This window comes from Vidua macroura, chromosome 16, assembly GCF_024509145.1.
Source record: "Vidua macroura isolate BioBank_ID:100142 chromosome 16, ASM2450914v1, whole genome shotgun sequence".
NCBI classification, from domain to species: Eukaryota; Metazoa; Chordata; class Aves; order Passeriformes; family Viduidae; genus Vidua; species Vidua macroura.
In genome coordinates, this window is record NC_071586.1 from 11,961,472 (window position 1) to 11,981,172 (window position 19,701).

Here is a 19,701-nt window from a genome sequence, read left to right on the forward strand (position 1 = left end):
AATTAGGAGGGGAAAAAAAATCCTGTGTGCTCTTTGAGAGAGGAAGGAAGGAGCCCAAAGCAAAGCAGAAAGCTCTGGCATCCTGGCTGTAGTTCTGGTCTTGTCTTCTTTAAAACCTGAGGAGCAGGTGAGTCCCAGCTCCTTTTCTCCTCATGATGTGAGCAGAGCCCCCCAAAGCTCCAGGGGCTGCTCTGGAGATGAGGAGTGGGACCCTGTGTGTACAGAGTTGGCTATCTACCCCAGAAAAGAAAATCCAGGTGAAAGAGAAGCAGGAAGGAAAAGTACTGGAAAAATGCCTTGGACAGAAATGAAGCAGACTCTGTTTGACACAGCATGGGCAAGAAAGGAGAAAGGCCCAGGGAGAAAGAAATACAACCCATACATTACCTCTTCAAATCACTAAACCCCCAAAAAACATTCCTTCCCCAACCCCAAATTTCCTATCCCTCCTTTTTCCTAATGTCTCTCTTCCCTGCATTCATTATTAATGCTGCTGGGGGTACAGATTTGCACTTTGGTTTCTGAAAAATTAATTCAATGATTAAAATTTCAGTCTCTGAGTAATGAAAGCAGCTCAGGCAAGCTGGAGATGCCCCTTTGCAGTCTGAAGGCCTTTGGTGTGCTGCCCACTTACCCCCTGCATGAGAAGCCTCCCTGTAGACCTGGCTCAAGGGGGAAAATATGGTAGGAAATGTGGTTTTAAGCTGATTAAGTTCTCGTTTTATGGAGAAGCCATTTCAGTTTAACACCCTACCAATTCTGTATTCACTGCAGAGAGTGAATCCCAGGTTCTTCCAAAGCTCAAGTACTCATGGCTTTCCACATGACCCTGTGGGTAAGGGAAAATCTCCAAAGAATGAAAATATTAATCAATGCTGTACATCTATCACTCGCTGACAGGCTGATTGCAGGCTCAGAGACTTTTGGTGTGGCTAATGAAATTTGCTGTGACACTGTGCTTAAAATGAAAGAATAGCAGAGAAAGGTTCTTGGAGAAAGACATCATCACAAGTCACAGAAAATATCTATTTTCTCATCTGTACCCACGCTATCAGCAGGAAGAGCAAGGCTCGAGGAACATGGTAACAGGTGAGGAAAGGGCAGGTGACACAGCACCCGCCCCTGGATAGCAATTTCACCTCATTTCATAAAAACAGAGACTCCCACAGCAAATTCAATATCAGCTTAAGGAAGGTCCTTTCCCAGCTTGCAGCAGAGCTACCCTTCCCACCAGCTCCATGTCAAAGCAAAAAGTGGGCAAAAGACCTGCATAATTCTCCACCCTCGGCTCCCAGCACTGTTATTTTTATTTATTTTAAAATAAATGTGAGAGGGATGTCAGAGCTCTGAACAGCACAGGGAGCCAAGAAGCTCAGAACCTTCTCCAGACTGAGATTAGAGAAGGACAGGGAAGGGCCGGATTTAAATTTATATATCCCAGTTTCATTCCTAAGGTGCTAAAAAATAGCAAAATACAACAAATATATACAAAAAAACCCTTGCCTTTTCAATGGCATTTTGCTTCAAGGCTTAGTTGGATTTTTACTCAGTGGAATAAAGACAGCTAAAGTGAACAGAGTCCTTGGGAAGCAAAATCTTGGGAATATGGTGGAATCTCAGGGCAGCACTGGCAGGACATTCCCCACCAGTGATGGCACACTGCTTGTGCTGCCGTCATGGGGAAAAGAAATGGACAACGAGGAACAGGAAGCTCTGCCAAAATCCTCTGCGGGCAGGAAAATAGCAAAGCTGTGAAGCTGAGATCTGATTTTCTCTGAAGCAACAGGATTAGTGACAGCCCACATTGCACTTCACTGGGGTCAGGATAACTGAAGGAACACTGAGCGCTGACTCAAAGCCAACTCCTGGATTCAGATGCTGTGTGGCTGCTCCTGAAATATTTTATCAGAGTTTCTAAAACTCTACTGAATTGTGAATTTTGGGGGAAAAACCAAATGTCTTTTCTCCAGAAGAACACATGCTGTGTATATCACCTGCACAATGCTACCAGGAACAAAAAGCAACGCACAGAAACCTATTTTTCACCACAATTGCTGAAACTTTGCTGTGTGAATGTGCAGAGCATTGGCTGCTTGGAAAACTTGCTGCTTTTCTTCCTCAAGATGCAGCTTTGTGGAAATTTCCAAATATATGTGCTGTTCAACTCTTGAAGTTATTCTGAGCTGAGCCTTTAGCACTCGGCCCTCTCGGCAGACAGAGAGTCAGGACATGCAGGATGAGCTCTCTCACAGGCTTTCATGTGCCAGCCTTCCCACCTCAGGACAGGTTCATTCATCTTGCTCTTAAGAGTCCAGGTGGTTTACTGAACCTGCAGCTATTAGATTTTCCCTTTTGAAGAGGCTCCTGAGCAGGCTCCATCCCAGCCTGAGCGTTACCGTGTTGGGGGCACAGCCCCGACGCTCTGCGCAGAGCGAAGAGGAAATGGAAATGCTGGAACAAGCACTTTGGCACAGCTTCTTGGCTGGGCTAAAGGTTTATTCCTGGGATGCTGCTTTCCTGCAGACTAAGGAAAATTAAATTTAGCACTTTGCAAATAAATAGGTTAGGGCTGAAAGGACACTATTTAGGAATTTACTGCACACAGCAGCCTCAGAGATTATAGATCCATCACCGTCTATTACCTTGCTAGTTACTGCTTCCACTCTGTCTATCTTCCCTTCTTACAGAGTGGTCCTTTCATCAGGTCTTTTTCTGTTCCAACTTGAAACTGTCATCACTCTAATGGAATTATATGAAGAAAAACAACTTTAGGCTGCAGTGACTGCCAAAAAGCCAAGGACAACTCCTGTGCTTCCCCAGGACAACGCGGTGAGATTCCTGCCTGACAGAGACATGCACAGATGTCTGACACTCTCCTGAGCAGCACAGCAAGAGACAGCTGTTTATACACATGTCCAAAACCTCTGGGCCTCCCTGAAACTGTCAGCTGGGCCTTTTCAACACCCACACACACAGGAGGCTTCACAGGGACCGGCAAACTGACAGCTGATGGCAACCCTTGCTGCAGATTCATCATAGCTACACGGCACGTGGCAGTCACCGAAGGCACCGACACAATTATAAACCCCACCTTGTGCTGCTCTCCACTCTCTACTTCAGAGAAAAATCATCTGCAGACAGTTCCCTCTCCAGGGTCGGATATGTCCTGGAAATGCAAAGTGACAGGCAGCACACGGAACACTCCCCAGAGCCTTCCATTAAGGAAGACAAACCCTTCGCTTAAAGGTTTAAATTTATGACAGCTCCCCAGAACATGGCTGAGATAGATCTACTGTTATCAACTACCTGCTTTAGCTGAAACAGATTAGGGACAAATTAAAATTTTCAAGCCTTAGTTTGATGTATTCCCTCCAAGATACAGGTAGACTGGTTTGTTTTCTTCTGGAAGCAAAAGATGCCATCAAAAGATAATCTTGGGAGTTACTAAAGCTGGAGGTCATCCTCAGCTCTCAAATCCCCACAATGTGATTTAGCTACAAATCCTTATAAGACAGATTTGACATAAAATACTTTTCAGAACTTCTTCCTCAAAGGACATTCTCGTGCAACTGGCAAAATAGAAAAAACATTAGATACAAAGGCCTAAAACAGTACTAAGTTACCTAGCACTAACACTCACATGGGGCAGCAGGAATGGTTTTTGTGTGGAGTTACAGTCATTCATGGTCTTGCCTATTTGAAGCAAATGTGAGGAGAGGTTTTACTACCATTTCCATGAATGTGAATGAAGACAGTTGATACACGATCAAATCCGTAATATTATCCTTAGTATTAAATTATTAGAGCTGTATCTATGTGAAGTATTAATTACAGAACATAAGGAGCTGAGCTGCAAGTGCTGTTGCTCTGTAGCGTCAGGTAGAAATCCACCAGAATCCCAGCAGTCAGTGCTTGCACAAAGCTCTCCAGGAGGATTTTCAGGGCACTGCTGCATTCTCTCACTGTCCCATGGACACAGCAATATTCATGGGTTGACACTGCACCACTGATGGGACGTGCTATGATCTGGAGAGCCCACATGGCACATCATGCTGAAGGCTCACCGATGCTGTGAAGTGCCTCAAACTCTCAGGAAATGCCACAACTGGATGCCTGATGTGCTTCCAGCCCTCTCCAGCAGTAACTGCCCCAAACAGTGGTAGGATGCCTCGGAGCAAAGTAGAAGGTACACTCACAGTAGTTATTATTTTTGCTTTTCTACAAGTGGTTTCATTAAAAAAAGAGCTCTGTTTAGATGAAGGTCTTGGGAAAACCCAAACACGATACAGACTGGGATCCCATGAAGAAGAGCTGCCTACAAAGCTCTTATCTTAAGCTGGCAAGCCAGTTTGAGAGAAAGCACATTAACTGGTTTATGCTGTGCCACCTTCATGGTTAAGAACCGTGTAAGAATTGAGCTTTTAGACTGTGAAGTGTGCACGAAATACAAGGATGGTAGAGGAATTGTATGGCTGTGAGATGCTGGCTCCTGTCTCACTCCTGATGGTGGCCCTTTGGCTGCCAAAGCAGACCTGTGACCATGACACCCCATTCTCTGCTTCTCATTGGTGCCTCATGCCATCCTTCCCCCTCACCTGCCAAACGTGGAGAGAAAAAGCCAACCACCTCATCACCCAAACTGAATTTAGGCTGAAATCTTTCAACTGAAATCCTGCATGAAGGCACAACACAAATATTTATATTCACAACAAATAAAGGAGAAGACCTTCATCTGAGCCCAGACACACCTTTCAGATGAAGGCAGTAGATGTTCCAGGGCCACACCAGCATGGGAATCTTTTGCTGTGTTTCCATACTTGTGCACAATTTTTATACACACAAACACACATCCTCTTCCCTCCCTGAAGGCTAAAAAATCTTCTGCCCCAGTCAAGCATGGGTAGTAGCTACAACTCCCACAAGAAGAGATAAGTCCTAATTATATTTGTATTTAAACAACGTGCTGCTTACTCAGGACAGAAGAGAGAGTGACTGCCACCCACTCCCACTGGTGCCTTTGTGCAGGCTGAGCTGTGCTGCCATGACCTGGGCACTCACATGCTGGTGGGTGTTTTGCTGGATCTTACCAGCTGCACCTCAGGGCTGTTTCCTGGAACTAACTGCTTTTCCTAGAGGTCTTCTCACAAACCTGTTCCTGGAACATACAGGGAAAAGGTGAAGGTGGGGTACAAAAGCCATCTTTAAAGTCCCTTGGCAATGCTCTCGTTGCATGACCTCTGCAACACCAACCACCACTCACAGCCAGCTGAAGAGAGGCTTTGGGGTGTTCATGGGGAATCACAAGTGGAGAAAAGGTCTGCAGGGATTGCTGAAGTCCCTGACAGCATTTGTCACACAGGGATAGCACAGAGGATGATGCTGTGACAGTCTTGCTCTGGCTGAATGTGCTGCCTTGGAGCAGATCACCTGCACAGAGGCCCAGAAGGTGCCCAAGGCACAAGAGGTGACCTGTCCCCTCCTCGTGTCCAAGGACAGCAAACAGAGACTGTGGAGCAGGCAGGGAAGATGGCTGAGATGCAGAGTACCCAGAAACTCCAGGCTTTTCCCCCTCAAGAGGATAAAAACCTCCAGCAATTTCTGCTCCTTTTCATGTGCAGCTTTGACCAGAGCCATACGCAAGTGACCAGAGGGTTGTGGCTTGCTGACACGGCTCTGCATGTTCTGCAAAATCACAAGAGAGCAGCCAGGTTCAGACAGTAACAAGCGTGCATCAAAAGCTGCTTTGCAGAACACCCATTTCATGTGTGCTGCAGCGAGGCTTGGTATTCCCCCATCGCCCAGGCTCCAAGGCACTGCCTTTTCCTTAAAGAATGCTGATCACACAACCTCTAAGTAGAACATCTTTTGAAACTACCAGAGCCTCAAATAAATAAATAAATAAATAAGGTTTTTTTTTGGAGGCATTTAATGTCAGCTGGAGGTGGTGGGCACCCACAGAAAAGAGCACCAGTGGTGCCACAAGACCCCAGCCCCCTCAGGATGCACCATGTGCCCTGAGGGACAATTTCCTGCATCCACTGCTGTGCAAGAAAAAGCCATCTGCCCTGGTCACATCTCCAACCCATCCACACGCAGCTTCCCCACCACAGGACATTTTTAAAAGCTTCTCAAACCCCTGTGAGTCCATGAATTGCAATATCCTGCAACCAAGTGAGAAGGACAGAGAAAAACCAGGAGGCTGACTGACCTAGAGCAGAGTCATGTGGCGATTTAGCGGCAGAGATGGGAACGGGAGTCCAGGAGGGGTTTTGCTTATGTCCCCTCTGCTTGATCCCTTTTTTAACACTGTCTTCCTCTCACACTGCGTAAACACATTCCTGCCAGCCCACACAGTCCTTTGTAAGCTGTTCAAACACAGCAGCAGGCGGACACAGACATCCTCCTCTCCCGAGACCTCCCACAGGGACACAGGGCACAGCCAGCGACAAGAACGACTCTTCTTCAGCAAACTGCAACCACGCGGGCGCTGGGGACGTGGTGGGGGGCAGAGAAGAGGGAGAGGGTTTATTAGAACAGATAAAGCAGCCAGGACATGCTCTGCCTCCTGCTCACTGGCACTGCCACCTCTGTGCTGTGCAGGGCTGCCCGGCTGTGCCCCACGACACCAGGATGGAGTCACAGGCTCCTGTTTGGGGCACAGGCACGACCTGCCCCATGTCCACCCCATGTCCACCCCAGGGACATGCACGTTGCCACACATGCTCTGGTTTAATTGAATTCTTACCAGTGACCTGTGCTCCTTGATGGTGCACGTGACTCACCCCAGAAAGCACAGGCTGTCCCTGCTGTTTCATTAAATAGGAGATATTTCAATGAAGGGGATTTGGACAGAGATAAATTGCAAACTTATTAAAAGATAGGTGTATTCCAGTAATTTTGTTACTTATTGTTATTGCAGAATCATAGAATCATTTAAGTTGGAAAAGACTTTTATGATCATTGAGTCCAACTGTAAATCTAATGCTGCCAAGGCCACCAGAAGCCCAGGAAAGATGGTGAGGTCCTTCAGCTGGGATGGCTGATGCCTGTCACAACCTGGATGAGGCCATCAGCAGTTCCCACAGTGATGGGGGCTGAAGTCAGGTGAAGAATTTGTGTGGATAACTCGAAAGCTGCCCTTTTTTCAGTGCCCTCCTTCTTTGCCAAAGGAAGTGCAGACAGAGAGGCAGAGCTCATGCCAGCACAAGGAGGGTGCTGTGGGGAGGGAAACCTGGGAATGCTGCAGTGGCACTGCTGTGTCCTTGGGGAGTGAAGGAGCAAAGGGAAGGGAAAAGCAACTTGGTGGTCAGCAGCTGATGAATACAAAACAAAAGGAATTGCAGAGACAGCCTGAAGCTCAGATGGCATCTGAGAGCCAACCTCATGTTTCCTGTCCCAAACCAGGCCTGCTTTTGTGAAGTGACAGGTTTTGTTTCTGCCTCACCAGGTAACACAGCAGTCACTCCAACAGAGAGGATGCACCCATGAGCAAGACAAATCTCTGACCTTCTAGAAAGCCTCACCCATCCCATTCTCCTGCTAGTCAGGAAAGACTCTGTCACTGGAATAATGCTCCAATATCACCAACATTTATTACCTCCATGCCTGGGTCTACCTTGGCAGACTCGCAGGCATGGCAGGAAAGGGAGCAAGTGGTGCCAACACACTGGAAATGGGTACTGTGCCAGACTGGCAGGTAACAGGGGAGGGTTTTCCCAGCCCAAAGGTGCTCTGTGCTCCCCACCAGCACCGTCCATTTATTGTCACAACAGTCCAGTGACACTGGCAGGAGCATCATCCACCTTGTACAGGTGGGGAAGAGAGGCAAAGAACATTTCCTCTGTTCAGCTGGATGAAAGTTCAGACCAGCCTCTTCAGGTCTTTGCCCAGAAATTTTGCAGTCAAAAGGAAAACCTTCTGTTAGATTTTTCCAGTATACTTGAGATGACTGACTTCATTAAAAACAAAGAAAGATAAAGCCCTAATGTGCACTAGGGAATAGGCAGTTGTTCAGGGAAGCATATGCAGTAAGAGAGAAACTGTGTAAGGAAGAAAAAAAAAAAGCATAAGAAGAGCAATTTGAAGATAGCAGCAAGAATTAAAGTTAGGTCCTAACACAAAACAGGCTGCTAAAATATCTGAAAGAAAATTACGTGTGGGAAGTTTGAACACAGGATTTGATGCTGCAACACCATAAATTGCTCAGCAGCTACTTTTAGAGGCTGCTGATTAGTGCAACCCAGGATGGGTGCTTGCTGACCCTTCCAGGAATCCCAGCAATCATCCAGCAGGAGGGCACCACGCTCGCACAGCGATGGCCAGCGCCCCCGGAGCTGAGCTGAAATCAAGCCTCCAACAACCACACGGGCAATTTGAAAACACAACATGAAAATGAAATAACTTGCAATTAACAAGAATGAGGAGTTAAGAGAGGCCTAGAGTCCCTAATCAATCTCTTGCTGCCTGGCCTGCTCCACCAATGAGCCCCATTGTTAGTTTTGATTGTGTGTGCTAGAGTGTGAAGCGGCGGCTGGAAGAATAGCTCTCCATCAAAATTGTGATTTCCTTCTTCCATCGAGACTCATCAAGGGTGAAGAGGAGGAGAGGGGAGAAGATAGAGATACAAAAAGAAACAAACAGCTAGAACAGGCTTCTCCAAGACACTCTGCTATGTTTGAGGAGGAATAACTGAAACTGCAGGTATGCCAAGAACGTGGACTCAAGAATCACAGCTCCCATCAGTGCTGTCAGCTTCAAGATGAAACAAGAGCACTCAGGAGAATAAAAGTAATCCCTGCATTAACCATCCTGCTTATTCTGAGCTGTACATCTTTCACCAGTGTGCCCTGGCCAGACTGGTACTCAGACTGTGCTGGAATCTCAGCAGACAAGACTCTCTCTGCATGTTTAACCATATGAATTTTGCCTCCCCCTTTCAACCAGCAATTTGTTAGCATCACTTTGTGTTTGAAAAACAGCCTCCAAGTTCTTTCTCGTTCAATCCAGCCTCATTTCCCTCCTGAAGAAAAGAGAATTAAACTGTTGCATCTTGTGCACACTGCTGCCCTGTTGTGTTTTACACACCTGCTCAGTACAGAAGCAAGAGGACAGCAAGGTACCCAAGCCAGGGGGCAAGCTAAGGAGGACTGGGCAGTTCAAGGTGGTGTCTGTCCTTCCACCACATCCTTCTTCCCTTCAAAGGAAAGAAATATCCCATATCCTTTTTACACCCTTATGCTCAGCCTGTGCACCCACAATGATCTACATCAGAAGCAAGTGTTCACTTTTCAGGTGGCCCTGAAGGTTGATAGTTACAGTTCCTGTAAACCAATTCTGTATTTAGCTCCTGAAAGAGGTGCGCAAAGACAGTGTACGCACACCAGCTTTGCACAGCTTTTTATTTTATCATGTTGTAGAAAGGCTGTGGATTTTACTTGATTTTATGACTGTATTACCAATCCAACAGGACACCAACAAAGGTTTTGCTGTGTAGCAAGAAGTGCCAGCCCTGGAGCAGGCCACATTCTCAAGCCATGTCAAGATGCTTCTGGTTTTGTTTGCTGTCTGGTATCTTGGGTATTCTCTCTCAAGGAATACAGCCTATCAAGCTGGGGATGCTCTTCAGTAAAATACTGCTGGTGTTTGGGTTTTCATTTGATAATTTTGACAGAAAATAACAACACGGGTGAGATGTGGAAGCAGAGAGAATTCTGTGCTCTGCAAGACTAAGCTCTGAGGATATAGAAAATATCTGTCTAAAGGCAGCCTTGTAGCCAGGATTATTTATGAGCTCAGACACACAACACCACTGTGACACTGGAAAGAGTTTGTCTGGTTTGACTTCCCAACCAATTTAGACCCAAATAATTTAGGCATGAGTTATCAAGAAATCTGAGCACTCCTTTTTAAGAAAGTAGAGGAATCTGACCCCAGAAAGATTGCAAACATTGACAACTACACAGGATCAAATTGATGACCTGTTCAGCCCAGGATCTTTTCAAAGTGACCAGCCCCACATTCATGCTGCAACACTGGAAACATTTTACCTGAAGCATTGAGAATAATCAAGAACAGATTGCTCCCTCTTCTTCACTCAAGTCTTTAGTCCAATTCCCAGAGCATGGACTTGAATGTTTCCAGGTACAGAAGCAGCAAAATCATTTGTATACCCAAGCCAAAAAATAAGTAGCATGAAGGAGAATTCTCTTCCTAATCTCTATAGTTGAGATATAAAGGAGTTGCTTTTACACCTCCAAGCAGAGAGATCTGAATGTCCCTACTTTGGGTAAATGTACCTATTTAGTGTAAAACTAGGTATTATTATTTGTCCACAAAGATATCTTAACATTTTAGAAAATGCAGTGGCCTCCTGCTCTCAGTAATTCCTAGAAGCCATAGGGTCTATCAAACAAAAGGATTTCTACTCTTCTTCTTTTAAATTGATTGACTTCAAATGCTTTGGCTGGGACTGTGTCCTTAGGCACACAAAAAGAAAAAAGCCTGCGATTTAATTTCTTTCCACTGTTTGTTCATTTGTACAAGTGTCTCCAAATCATCTCCTCTTCAAATTTGACCAGTCTTTCTGTTTACTGAAGGACTTTCTTTGTCTGAAACAATTGTCATTGCCTTTCTAAAGACCTCATTTCCTTACTCCCATTCAGGACCCAGCCAGAGACAAGGATAAACAGCACAATGCACTCCTGGCCAGGCAATGACAGCCTGATTTGCCACCTCCTCATTCCGAGCTGGATATGCTGATCCGGAGGCTCCTCAGCAGTGTTTGTTTGTCTTAACAGATATCTTTAATAGCTTATTACAAAGGGAGCTGAGGCAGTTCCTGGATGTCTGATGGGTGGGCTGGTCTAGACACACCAGTGAAGCATCACACGGAACACAAAGTCTGTGCCACGGCTGGACACATCTAATGGAGCAGCAACAGGAATGGAATACGAAACTGTCAAGTGCCCCAGGAGCTACAATGCATTACAGCCCACAAAAAAATCATCAGAATCTAAACTCCTGGTGAGGAATCTGTAACAGCCTTTCCACAGTGTTTAATTGAAACAATAAAAAGGAGCAAACAAACGGGAGCGAGCTGCGAAGCCTGTGCCCATGTACTCACAGAGGGGCTGAAAATCACTGGGACATCCTTCAAGCTGATGAGCTCATCTGTTGCACTGATAGGGATCACCAATAAATACTGGTATGGTTTCATTGGAATTCAGTGCTCATTTATAGATGCAGTCATTGACATTCCCAGCACAGCTCTGTGATTAACCCTTTCACTGGAGCTGTAATCCCAATTAAAGCAAACTGGCTGGACACATACAGCAGGTAGATAATAAGCTCCACTATAGTAACAGCACAGCTTGGCCAGGAAAACCAACATCTTTCATCTTCATTTAGCTTTGAAGGGGTTACATTACAGGAGCTCCTATTGCATTCCTCACTTAAAATTAAATGCCACCAACAGTGCTACTGAAATATGCTTTTAAAGTTTACAGCCGAACTACAGAAGCTTGTAAAGTGCCAAGGGACTTCTCTGGTTTAATTATATAGACCCTGTTCCATAAACTGGTTGAATAGAATAAATACAAATAGCTTCCATGCTTTGTGACTTCTCTGGGTTAATGAAATGCACACAAACACCCACAGTCTGCTATGGCTCAGAAATTCCACAGCATAAACACACAACTCTGCTGGAAGCTATAGTCAGGATTCAAGCCTTCATACATACATGAGAACCAGCTGCCTGGACTCAGCAAGGAAATAATTTGTTGTTTATATTCTACTACTATTCAAATCTGCAGTCAGTGGGAATTGTCTGCAATTTACTGAACAGGGAGAAAGAGTCTGAAGTTTTTAAATTCATGTTGGAGTTAGCAAATCTGCTCCTCTTGTCTGGAGAGGGTGGTGAGGTAAGAGAGGCTGAGGAATTCCAAGAATCAATAAATGACCCACCCTTGGCTCTAAGAAATGTGAGATCTTCACCTGGTGACACTCACCTCCATCCTTGGGACATACTTGGGATAAACACTTAAGTGAAGAAGAGAAAGCAAGAAGAATGTGTAGAAAGAAATCTAGACTTCAGTATCCCCTGACCTGCATATAAATAATTTCTATTGCCATTTCACCAAGGAGAGTTTCCTTCTACCAGTGACAAGCTCCTGAGATGCCAGCCACTTCTTGTTCATGTGGCCAGCATACGATTTTCTCACATTTTCTTAACTTTCTCCAAGCATGCCATCTCTCCTGTGGTGCAGAAAAAACTGCAACTTGTACTGTCTGGCCATGGCATCCAACAGACATCTCCAGGAGTCTGCTGAAGTTTCATTCATTGGATATTTAACACTACAGGTGGGAGCACAGGTCCCTGGAGGTGTTAGAGCAGCCCTGCACCATCTCAACAGAGAAATGTTTTCAGGATTCAATGGCAGCATCTTAAAACCAACAGAACTATTCTCTTCCCTGGGCACTGAGCTTCTTTTGTTGCTGCCATGTGCTTCAGGTAATCCAGAACTCTCATAAGGCCAAGCAATATGACTGTTTGGGGCATATTTTCCTAGTTTTACTGAAGATCCTAGGTGTTGTCTTATACACACCCTCACTTGCTTTATTTGTTTGGTTTATTTATTTATTATTTTTTTTCCTGAGGCACTAAAGTTGCAGAACAGGAAAACATCTGTCCCATTAGGTACAGAAACAATCTGGCAACCATCCACGTGTGGCACACAGCTGTAGGTCTGCAGAAACAGAACTTCCCCACTTCCTGCTTGTAGAGTTCCCTCCTGTACTGAACACCTCCAAAACCCTTCTTAAAGGAGATTTGCCCTCGGGAGGATCAGTGGGAGGCAGGCATGATTTTAAGTGCTGTTGTGTTTGCCATGGAGAAGAAGAAAGTTCTCCCACTGACCTGTAAACTTGGGCTGTTGGCACTTGAACCAATCTAAAGACAGGACTCGGTGACTTCTAATGTCACACCTCAGCTCTCTAATGCATGAGCTCAGCTTTGCCAGCTGGAAGGTAACACAGAAGAAAAACAGCCCCTCTATCAAGCCACAAGCTCACAGCCCACCCAGCCAGACCAGTAACAGCACCCGACAGACAGAAGACAGACTGTTATTGCTGCTCATCTGTGCCGTTCACATAAATGGCACTTCACACACACCAGGATGAGTTGCTGCTCAAAAGGGATTCCAATTTACATAAAGACAAGATGATGACACGCAGACAAGCTAGAGGATGGTAAAAAAACATAGGGACATATATCTCATAGTGAAGTAATGATGAGCCTTGATGGTTACATAAGGTTTTATTACTGCGGCATATAACTGATAATATAAAAAGGTGAAGTGCCAGGCCAGATGCCTGAGGTATTATGCATAAAGAGTCTCTTCTCTTTACTCCAGACTTTGATATATAAGTGGGAGACCAGATGTCAAACCTCCTACTTTTTAACAGAAGAAAGGATCTTTACTTCCCTCATGAGCAACACTCTGCCAGGTAGCAGGGGGCAGCGATTTTCCAGTCTAATCACCGAGAAAGAGCAAATACACCCTGGCACATTGAAAACCATGAACCCAAAGAAGCAGGTGCAGCCAGGGGTGCACAGACCTACCTTGAAGAGCAGGCAGTCCCCCTGGTGCTCGGCGTAGATGGAGCTGAGCCTGTACTGGTTCTCCGTGGTGATGTCGATCTGGTACCCTGTCAGTGTGTAGCACACCTTGCGAAACTCCTGGATCTTGGTCTGGAAAACTTCTTTCAGGCGCTGGTTTTTCAGTTCTGCACTTTCCACTTGCTTCTTCAGCTCTGGGTAAGGGAAGAAAACGGGTACTTTCTTATATGTCACCAGCACAGAGCCCTTGTGCTGTACTTACAGTGCTAGCCAAACGGAGTGAATTGAAAAGGTTAATTAAAAAGTGAATTAAGCAGGCAAGAAACAAGCAAGCTGGATGCCTCTCCTCCTGGCCCCAGCGGACTAAAAGATAGTAAACTGGGGAGTAAGGAAAACAGACATGTCTTGGTGGGATGGATTTTTCTTTTGCTCAGCCAGTCTTTTAACAACACGCTACAAAAACTCAAAGCTGTAGCATTCATTTCCCCACATGCACACATCTTGTTTTCTACATGGAACCCAAGAGAAGGGTGGTCCTCTACAGAAAGCAATAAAGTGGAAAAATGGTCCAAAATACACCTCTGTATGGTTGCATCAGGAGGAAGCTGCCTATAAGGGAACTCTCCTCCAATGGAGGAGATATGAGGTAAGTGCTTTGATCTCAAATTGACACACTGCTTAGGAATCCCTCAAGGTTTGGGAAGAGGCTTTTATTGTGATAAAAAGCCTGGAGAGCACCTCTGCCTCTTTGCATTTGGTACCTTAACTGGACTAGTCCCTATCAGAGAGATCCTGGGAGACTGCCTGCCACTCACCCTGTGTTTTATTGCTACAAAGGGAGCTGCCAGTACTGTGAATCCTTCAAGAGGATACACAACAATTACCATGAATCTTTCACCCAAGGTGCCTTCTGAGTAATTAAACCTCGATTTATCATCCCATTAATTACAGAGATTGGCTTTACTTTAATATACACTAGAGATGTCTCCCAAGTCAGCCTGTTTTATCAACACTGCAGTCCAGGGTTAGGAAAAATCCTGACTCTTTCTAACAGCAAACAAATAGACTTCCTCAGTCGAATAGCTCTTTGTCATTCTGAGGTTTAAGGCTTTGTGCTGTGATCAGAGACATAATTGCAGCATTTGCAGCCCATATGTCTTTAGTTTAGCTAAAGGACCAGCAGCAGGACAGCAGGAACTTCAGAGCAAGGTGACTGCTGGAATATGAGGAATGTTTTTGGCTGGGTTTATAGAGCCCATACTAAAACATTATCACTTCCCAAGTGAGCTGGAAATTTTTTTGCTTGAGCACTTGCTGGAAAGTGTTTCCATTGGCCTCCCAGGCACAGTGCAGGGAGGATGTAGGATGGAAACTGCAAGGCCAGGGACTTGCCAGTGCCATTCACCTCTGAGCAGCTGCAGGCACACCAGGAGAGAGCCAGTCACCTCTCATCTCCTGTACTGCTTTGGTTAGGCACTGTGGGTGGAACAAAAGGATAATTCAATGTGTTAACTTAAAGTGCCTTAAATGCCACTGAGGATGCCCCTGCTCAGAAGTACTTTGGCCTTAATCCAAGTCAGTTTAATCCCCAGGCAAGGACAGGAACTCTTTAATGGTTAAAGAGAACTACATGTCCCTTTACTTCTGAGTGAGAGCATCCACGCAGGGAGAGTTAACACTGGCCAGCTCCTCACCTTCCGCTAATCCAGCTCCACCTTCCTGAGCAGCTTCTGGTGCTGATGTGCAAGCAATGACTGCCTTCACTCTGGGCATCCCCCAGCTGCATCTTGCTTTATGAAGGAGAGCAAACCAGTTGTGGGGAACATCACCAGCTGGTTCATTAAAACCCTGCTATACAGGGAACCTCCCAGTTGTAGGGGGATGTAAAGTAAATAGAGAATATCCAAAGCACCCTTAATGGCCCAAAGGGTTGTGTCTTACACACAGTCCATTCTCATGAGCTCAGAAAGGCTCTTTTCTGACCACCCACCTTCCACTCACAGCAACTCATCAATGTGTGATTAACTCAACCCTTCTCTGGATTATTTCAACCCTTTTCCCATCCTCTCAGCTGAGACTGGTCTTTGATTAATCAAGTAATCAGCCTCCGAAATTGAGAGGTTAACGGGTGGCTCTGACCTGGATATTCTCAGTTTTCATTCAGCTATGCAACTGTTAAGAACAAAATCCTATATATGAAAGTAAAAATTCAGTGACCACACTGCAGTGGTAAATAACATTTTATCACTGTCAGAGACAGCCCTGCCTTTAATATATTGCCCATGTCCAACAGCAATATTTTTTCCCCTAATACATGCAGCCTAGCCTTGGAAAAGTAAATCTGCCTCTTCCTACTGCATCTCAGAGGTTGCCTTTCCCAACTTTTATAACCTCGGAGGTGGATGGCACCCAGCACCCTAATTCATTAACTCCTTGAACAGCCTTCGTTATTCAGGAAGAGTTAGTGCCTTTTCCACTGCTTTGTCTCTCAGACTTGGTCCTGCCAGAGGCCACCACGAGCATCCTCACCCCCACCCAACAGCGCTGGCCTAGTTAAACAGCCCTCTGACTCTGCAATAGCAACTAAGTGATGGCAGCTGCTTCCCTCCACTACCCTCAGGGTGAGAAAGGAAAAATTTTGACTACAATCACTCTTTTATGCAAGAAATCTGGGGCTTTCCAGTGTAACTGAAGTACCAGGGAGCCTTCACCCCCGACTGCGTGCCCTTGGCACCTCCTGCCGGCTGCTCCTGGCCCTCTTTCCAGAGCCTGCGGCAGTGTTGGTGTCCTGGCTGGAGGAATTCATCTGCATGAAAAACCTATCTGCTCGTTAGAGATGCCTTGTGTCAGCCACTGGCACAAGGTGCTGAACTGGGGAACTGCTAATGTAGGTGCTGCTGAACGTGCCAGCGCCAGCCAGGAGTGGGATAAAGCCTTGTCATCCCTTCTGTGACTCCGACTGCCCAACAGGGCTTCTTTAGCTTAGGGACAGCAGGAAAAAACCCAGGCAGGCACAGGGACACAACAGGAATGCCCGAGTTTGCAGCTGCCCCCAGTGGAAGGTCCGCTGAACCCTGACTGTAAAACAGAGATTGCTCTTCTTTATGCCCAATTAAGCTGCCGTCCTCAGCAGCTCAGCCACAGCTGGTGCCTCCCTCCTGCAGTGTTTATCCCCTGGGAATAATTCAACCCGGGGCTATTCCTGGTTTAACTCAGGACAGCACTCAGCACTGGGACTGCTCCCCTGCTTTCCACTGAGGGATCTGCTGACACAGCCAAGGAAGCACACCACGAGCAGGATCCTTGGAAGAGTGACTTCAGAGGAAAGTAAACTGAGACTTGAGAGAAGTCAGATGGGATCCCACTGCTGAAACAAAGCCATTCGAGATGTCCTAGGACATCTTTCATACCTTTCCACCATACTTCTGCAGGAAAGAAGCATCCTGCAGGTTCTGTGTGACGCCAGCCAGCCCCAGGCCAACGTCTCAGACACCTTGGGGTGTCTAAAATGGCAAAGAATGACTAATTTTAGGGTACCTATGGAGCTTCTCTGCACCATGGGTCTGTTCAAGTGCAGACCTGGCACCACAGATTCCCTGCACCCAGCCAGCAGGACAGCAGCATATGCACAGACCTGGGGACAGTAATTAATCTTTCTAATATGTCCCCCATCAAGTGAAGATGTTAAGCTAAAATGCAGCTCATTGTTTGCTCTGCATCTGAATACAAAGCTGTGAAAACACTAATTCTTAAGCCTCACCTAATACCACTAATTCCCACCAAATTTCTAGCACAGTCAGGAAAAATTGATTTAAAAGTCATCACTTGCACAGAGTTCAACTCAGCTGTTTCAGAGCAGTGTTTAAGGCAGAGCCACAGAGGCCCTGGAACAGAGGGAAATCCTTTTGGGATGGGTCAGAGCAGGGCTCCAGTGACAGCACTGATGTGTCCACCCCTTTCATCTACCACCTACAGAAAACTGAACATCTTGATCCATTCAGATCTTTCCCAATGTTTGGAGAATTAGGTTAAATTACATCTTTAAAAGACAGTATTTGAAAACAAGAATCTCTGTATTTAGAGAACCTGTTTGAGTTCCTGTATTTGACCTTGTTCCACTTGCACAACACTGGTGAGAGAAGTTGCAGAGGCCATGGATGGGGAAAGTCACACCACAAACACCCTTCATCCCAAAGAAGGGATGTCAAAGCATCTCCAAGTTTATGAAACAAATAAGAACTGAGAAAATAAGCATGAGGTTACACAGGCCCTGCCTTGGTTGTGGGTAATGATTGGCCTAAAAAAAAAAAAAAAAAAAAAAAAAAAAAAAAAAAGAGAAAAAAAGAGATTAGAGAGAACAGGAAAATATATAGAAGTACTGTCCCATCTCCTTTGTATTCAGGCTGAGAGTATGCACAAAAAGTTGCCTGTCCTGAAGAGTTTGATATGAAAAAAATATCCTCACTGAAAAAAAAGATCATTAATCTGTTAGAAAATTAATATTGCCAAATGATTAATTCCTCCTAATGATACTGCTTCTTGAAACACCTTGTATTTTCACACACTTACATTGACTTTAATGAATAATTCAAACTATTTTGGATAAATAAATAAAATATGAGTTGGGCTTTTTTGGTCTCATATTGGAAATGTCACTGCTTTTTATTCCATTGCTTTGACACTCCTTACATCTGAAACTGTTCAGAGCAGCCTGGAAATACCACAGCTTTGGCTCTTGCTCCAAGTTCAGCCAGGTCAATCAATAACAATAGCATTCTCTACACCAAAGAAAAGCAAATTCATGCTTAGCCTTTTCCCCAGGGAAAGAGAAGGAAACAATGTGACTCTGAGCATGCCAAAAGTGGCATGAAATTCAATGTATCACTAGTCTTTTCCAGGAAAATACAAATTTGTTCTGCCCATCCTCAAAGATGCCACAAGCCATGCAGCTGCATTAATTCAGCTGCAATCCCAGCTAATATATATCTCTCTCAGAAAGGCCTGCAATCCTTTCTAACTCTCCATTAAAGGTTACTTTCCCTCAGTGACATGTTTGGGGGTCACTCACTCCAACACACACAGGATAAAGTATTTACACATCCATTCCTGTCCCTGCTGACCCTGCCAGGGTGCCTCAAGACAGTGCTATGGAGGATGCTGCATTTTCACCAACCCTGCTTTACTTAAACAAGAGATTGCTTAAATTTTGTTTCCAGCTTACAGAAGGGATGCCAAACCACCTTGTTCACACGAGGTCCATAATGGGAAGAGGAAACACTGTTTTCTCAGTTCCAAGCAGCAAGGCACAATTACCTTTATCCTCCCCCATCTACAGGAGCTGCTGCCATGCAGTGGCACTCCTTAACCACCCCCCTGCACCCCCAAACTGATCCTGAATTACTCCATCCACTGCAGGTCTGTCTTTCCCATCTGTCTCTCTGCAGCTGGGACCTTTCCAATCATTCCCCTGCTCAAACCCCAAGCTGAAATTTTCTTTGCCAGCCTCAGTTTATGAGGAGCAATGTCTGAAAAGAGTTCTGTGATATTCTGTGAAGGGCACAGCATAAAAATAAATTGTATCGTGTTAAATAAAGGCTAATAGGAGAAGAGCTGAACATTTTCTGATGTAGGCAAGTTTATGACCATTGCTTTTGAGAAATAAAATTCGCTTTGCTAGATTTTATAGGCATGTTTTATGCCCTGGGGGAGTGGGACCACACAGCCCCACACCACCCCTACTCGACCTTACAGTCTGGCAGCCTCACACTGCTCTCTGAAAAACTTGAAATTTGTGACATTACAGCCATGAATTATAACTTTTTTTGAAGGTAAAAACAGTTTTATATTCAACAGACTGCACTGGCTGTTCAGTTTGAAACCTAAGTGGTATTTATTTGATCAGTCAACATTGGTTTATTTTTAAACCGTGTATGTACCATATGGTTCAATGCACCTCCCAGCCCCCTCCTCCAGCCACCAGCTTGCCCTTCCAGCAGCTCTGGGGAGAGTTTTCAAATGCAGCACAGCACAAGTAAAGGACTCCACCACCATGACCAGCTGCAGCTCTTGCATTGCTTGAGAACTGT

The 19,701-nt window shown here is 45.4% G+C and overlaps 1 protein-coding gene across 3 annotated transcripts in view; it reads right to left on the minus strand.

Moving 5' to 3' along the window:
• The window catches only part of MAD1L1 (mitotic arrest deficient 1 like 1), a 352,719-nt gene that overhangs the window by 79,692 nt on the left and 253,326 nt on the right, over positions 1–19,701 (minus strand). For all 3 annotated transcript variants that reach the window (XM_053992178.1, XM_053992176.1, XM_053992177.1), the window contains one exon: positions 13,619–13,809. In XM_053992178.1, coding sequence (XP_053848153.1) covers positions 13,619–13,809 — 191 coding nt within the window. The remainder of the gene's footprint in view (positions 1–13,618; positions 13,810–19,701) is intronic.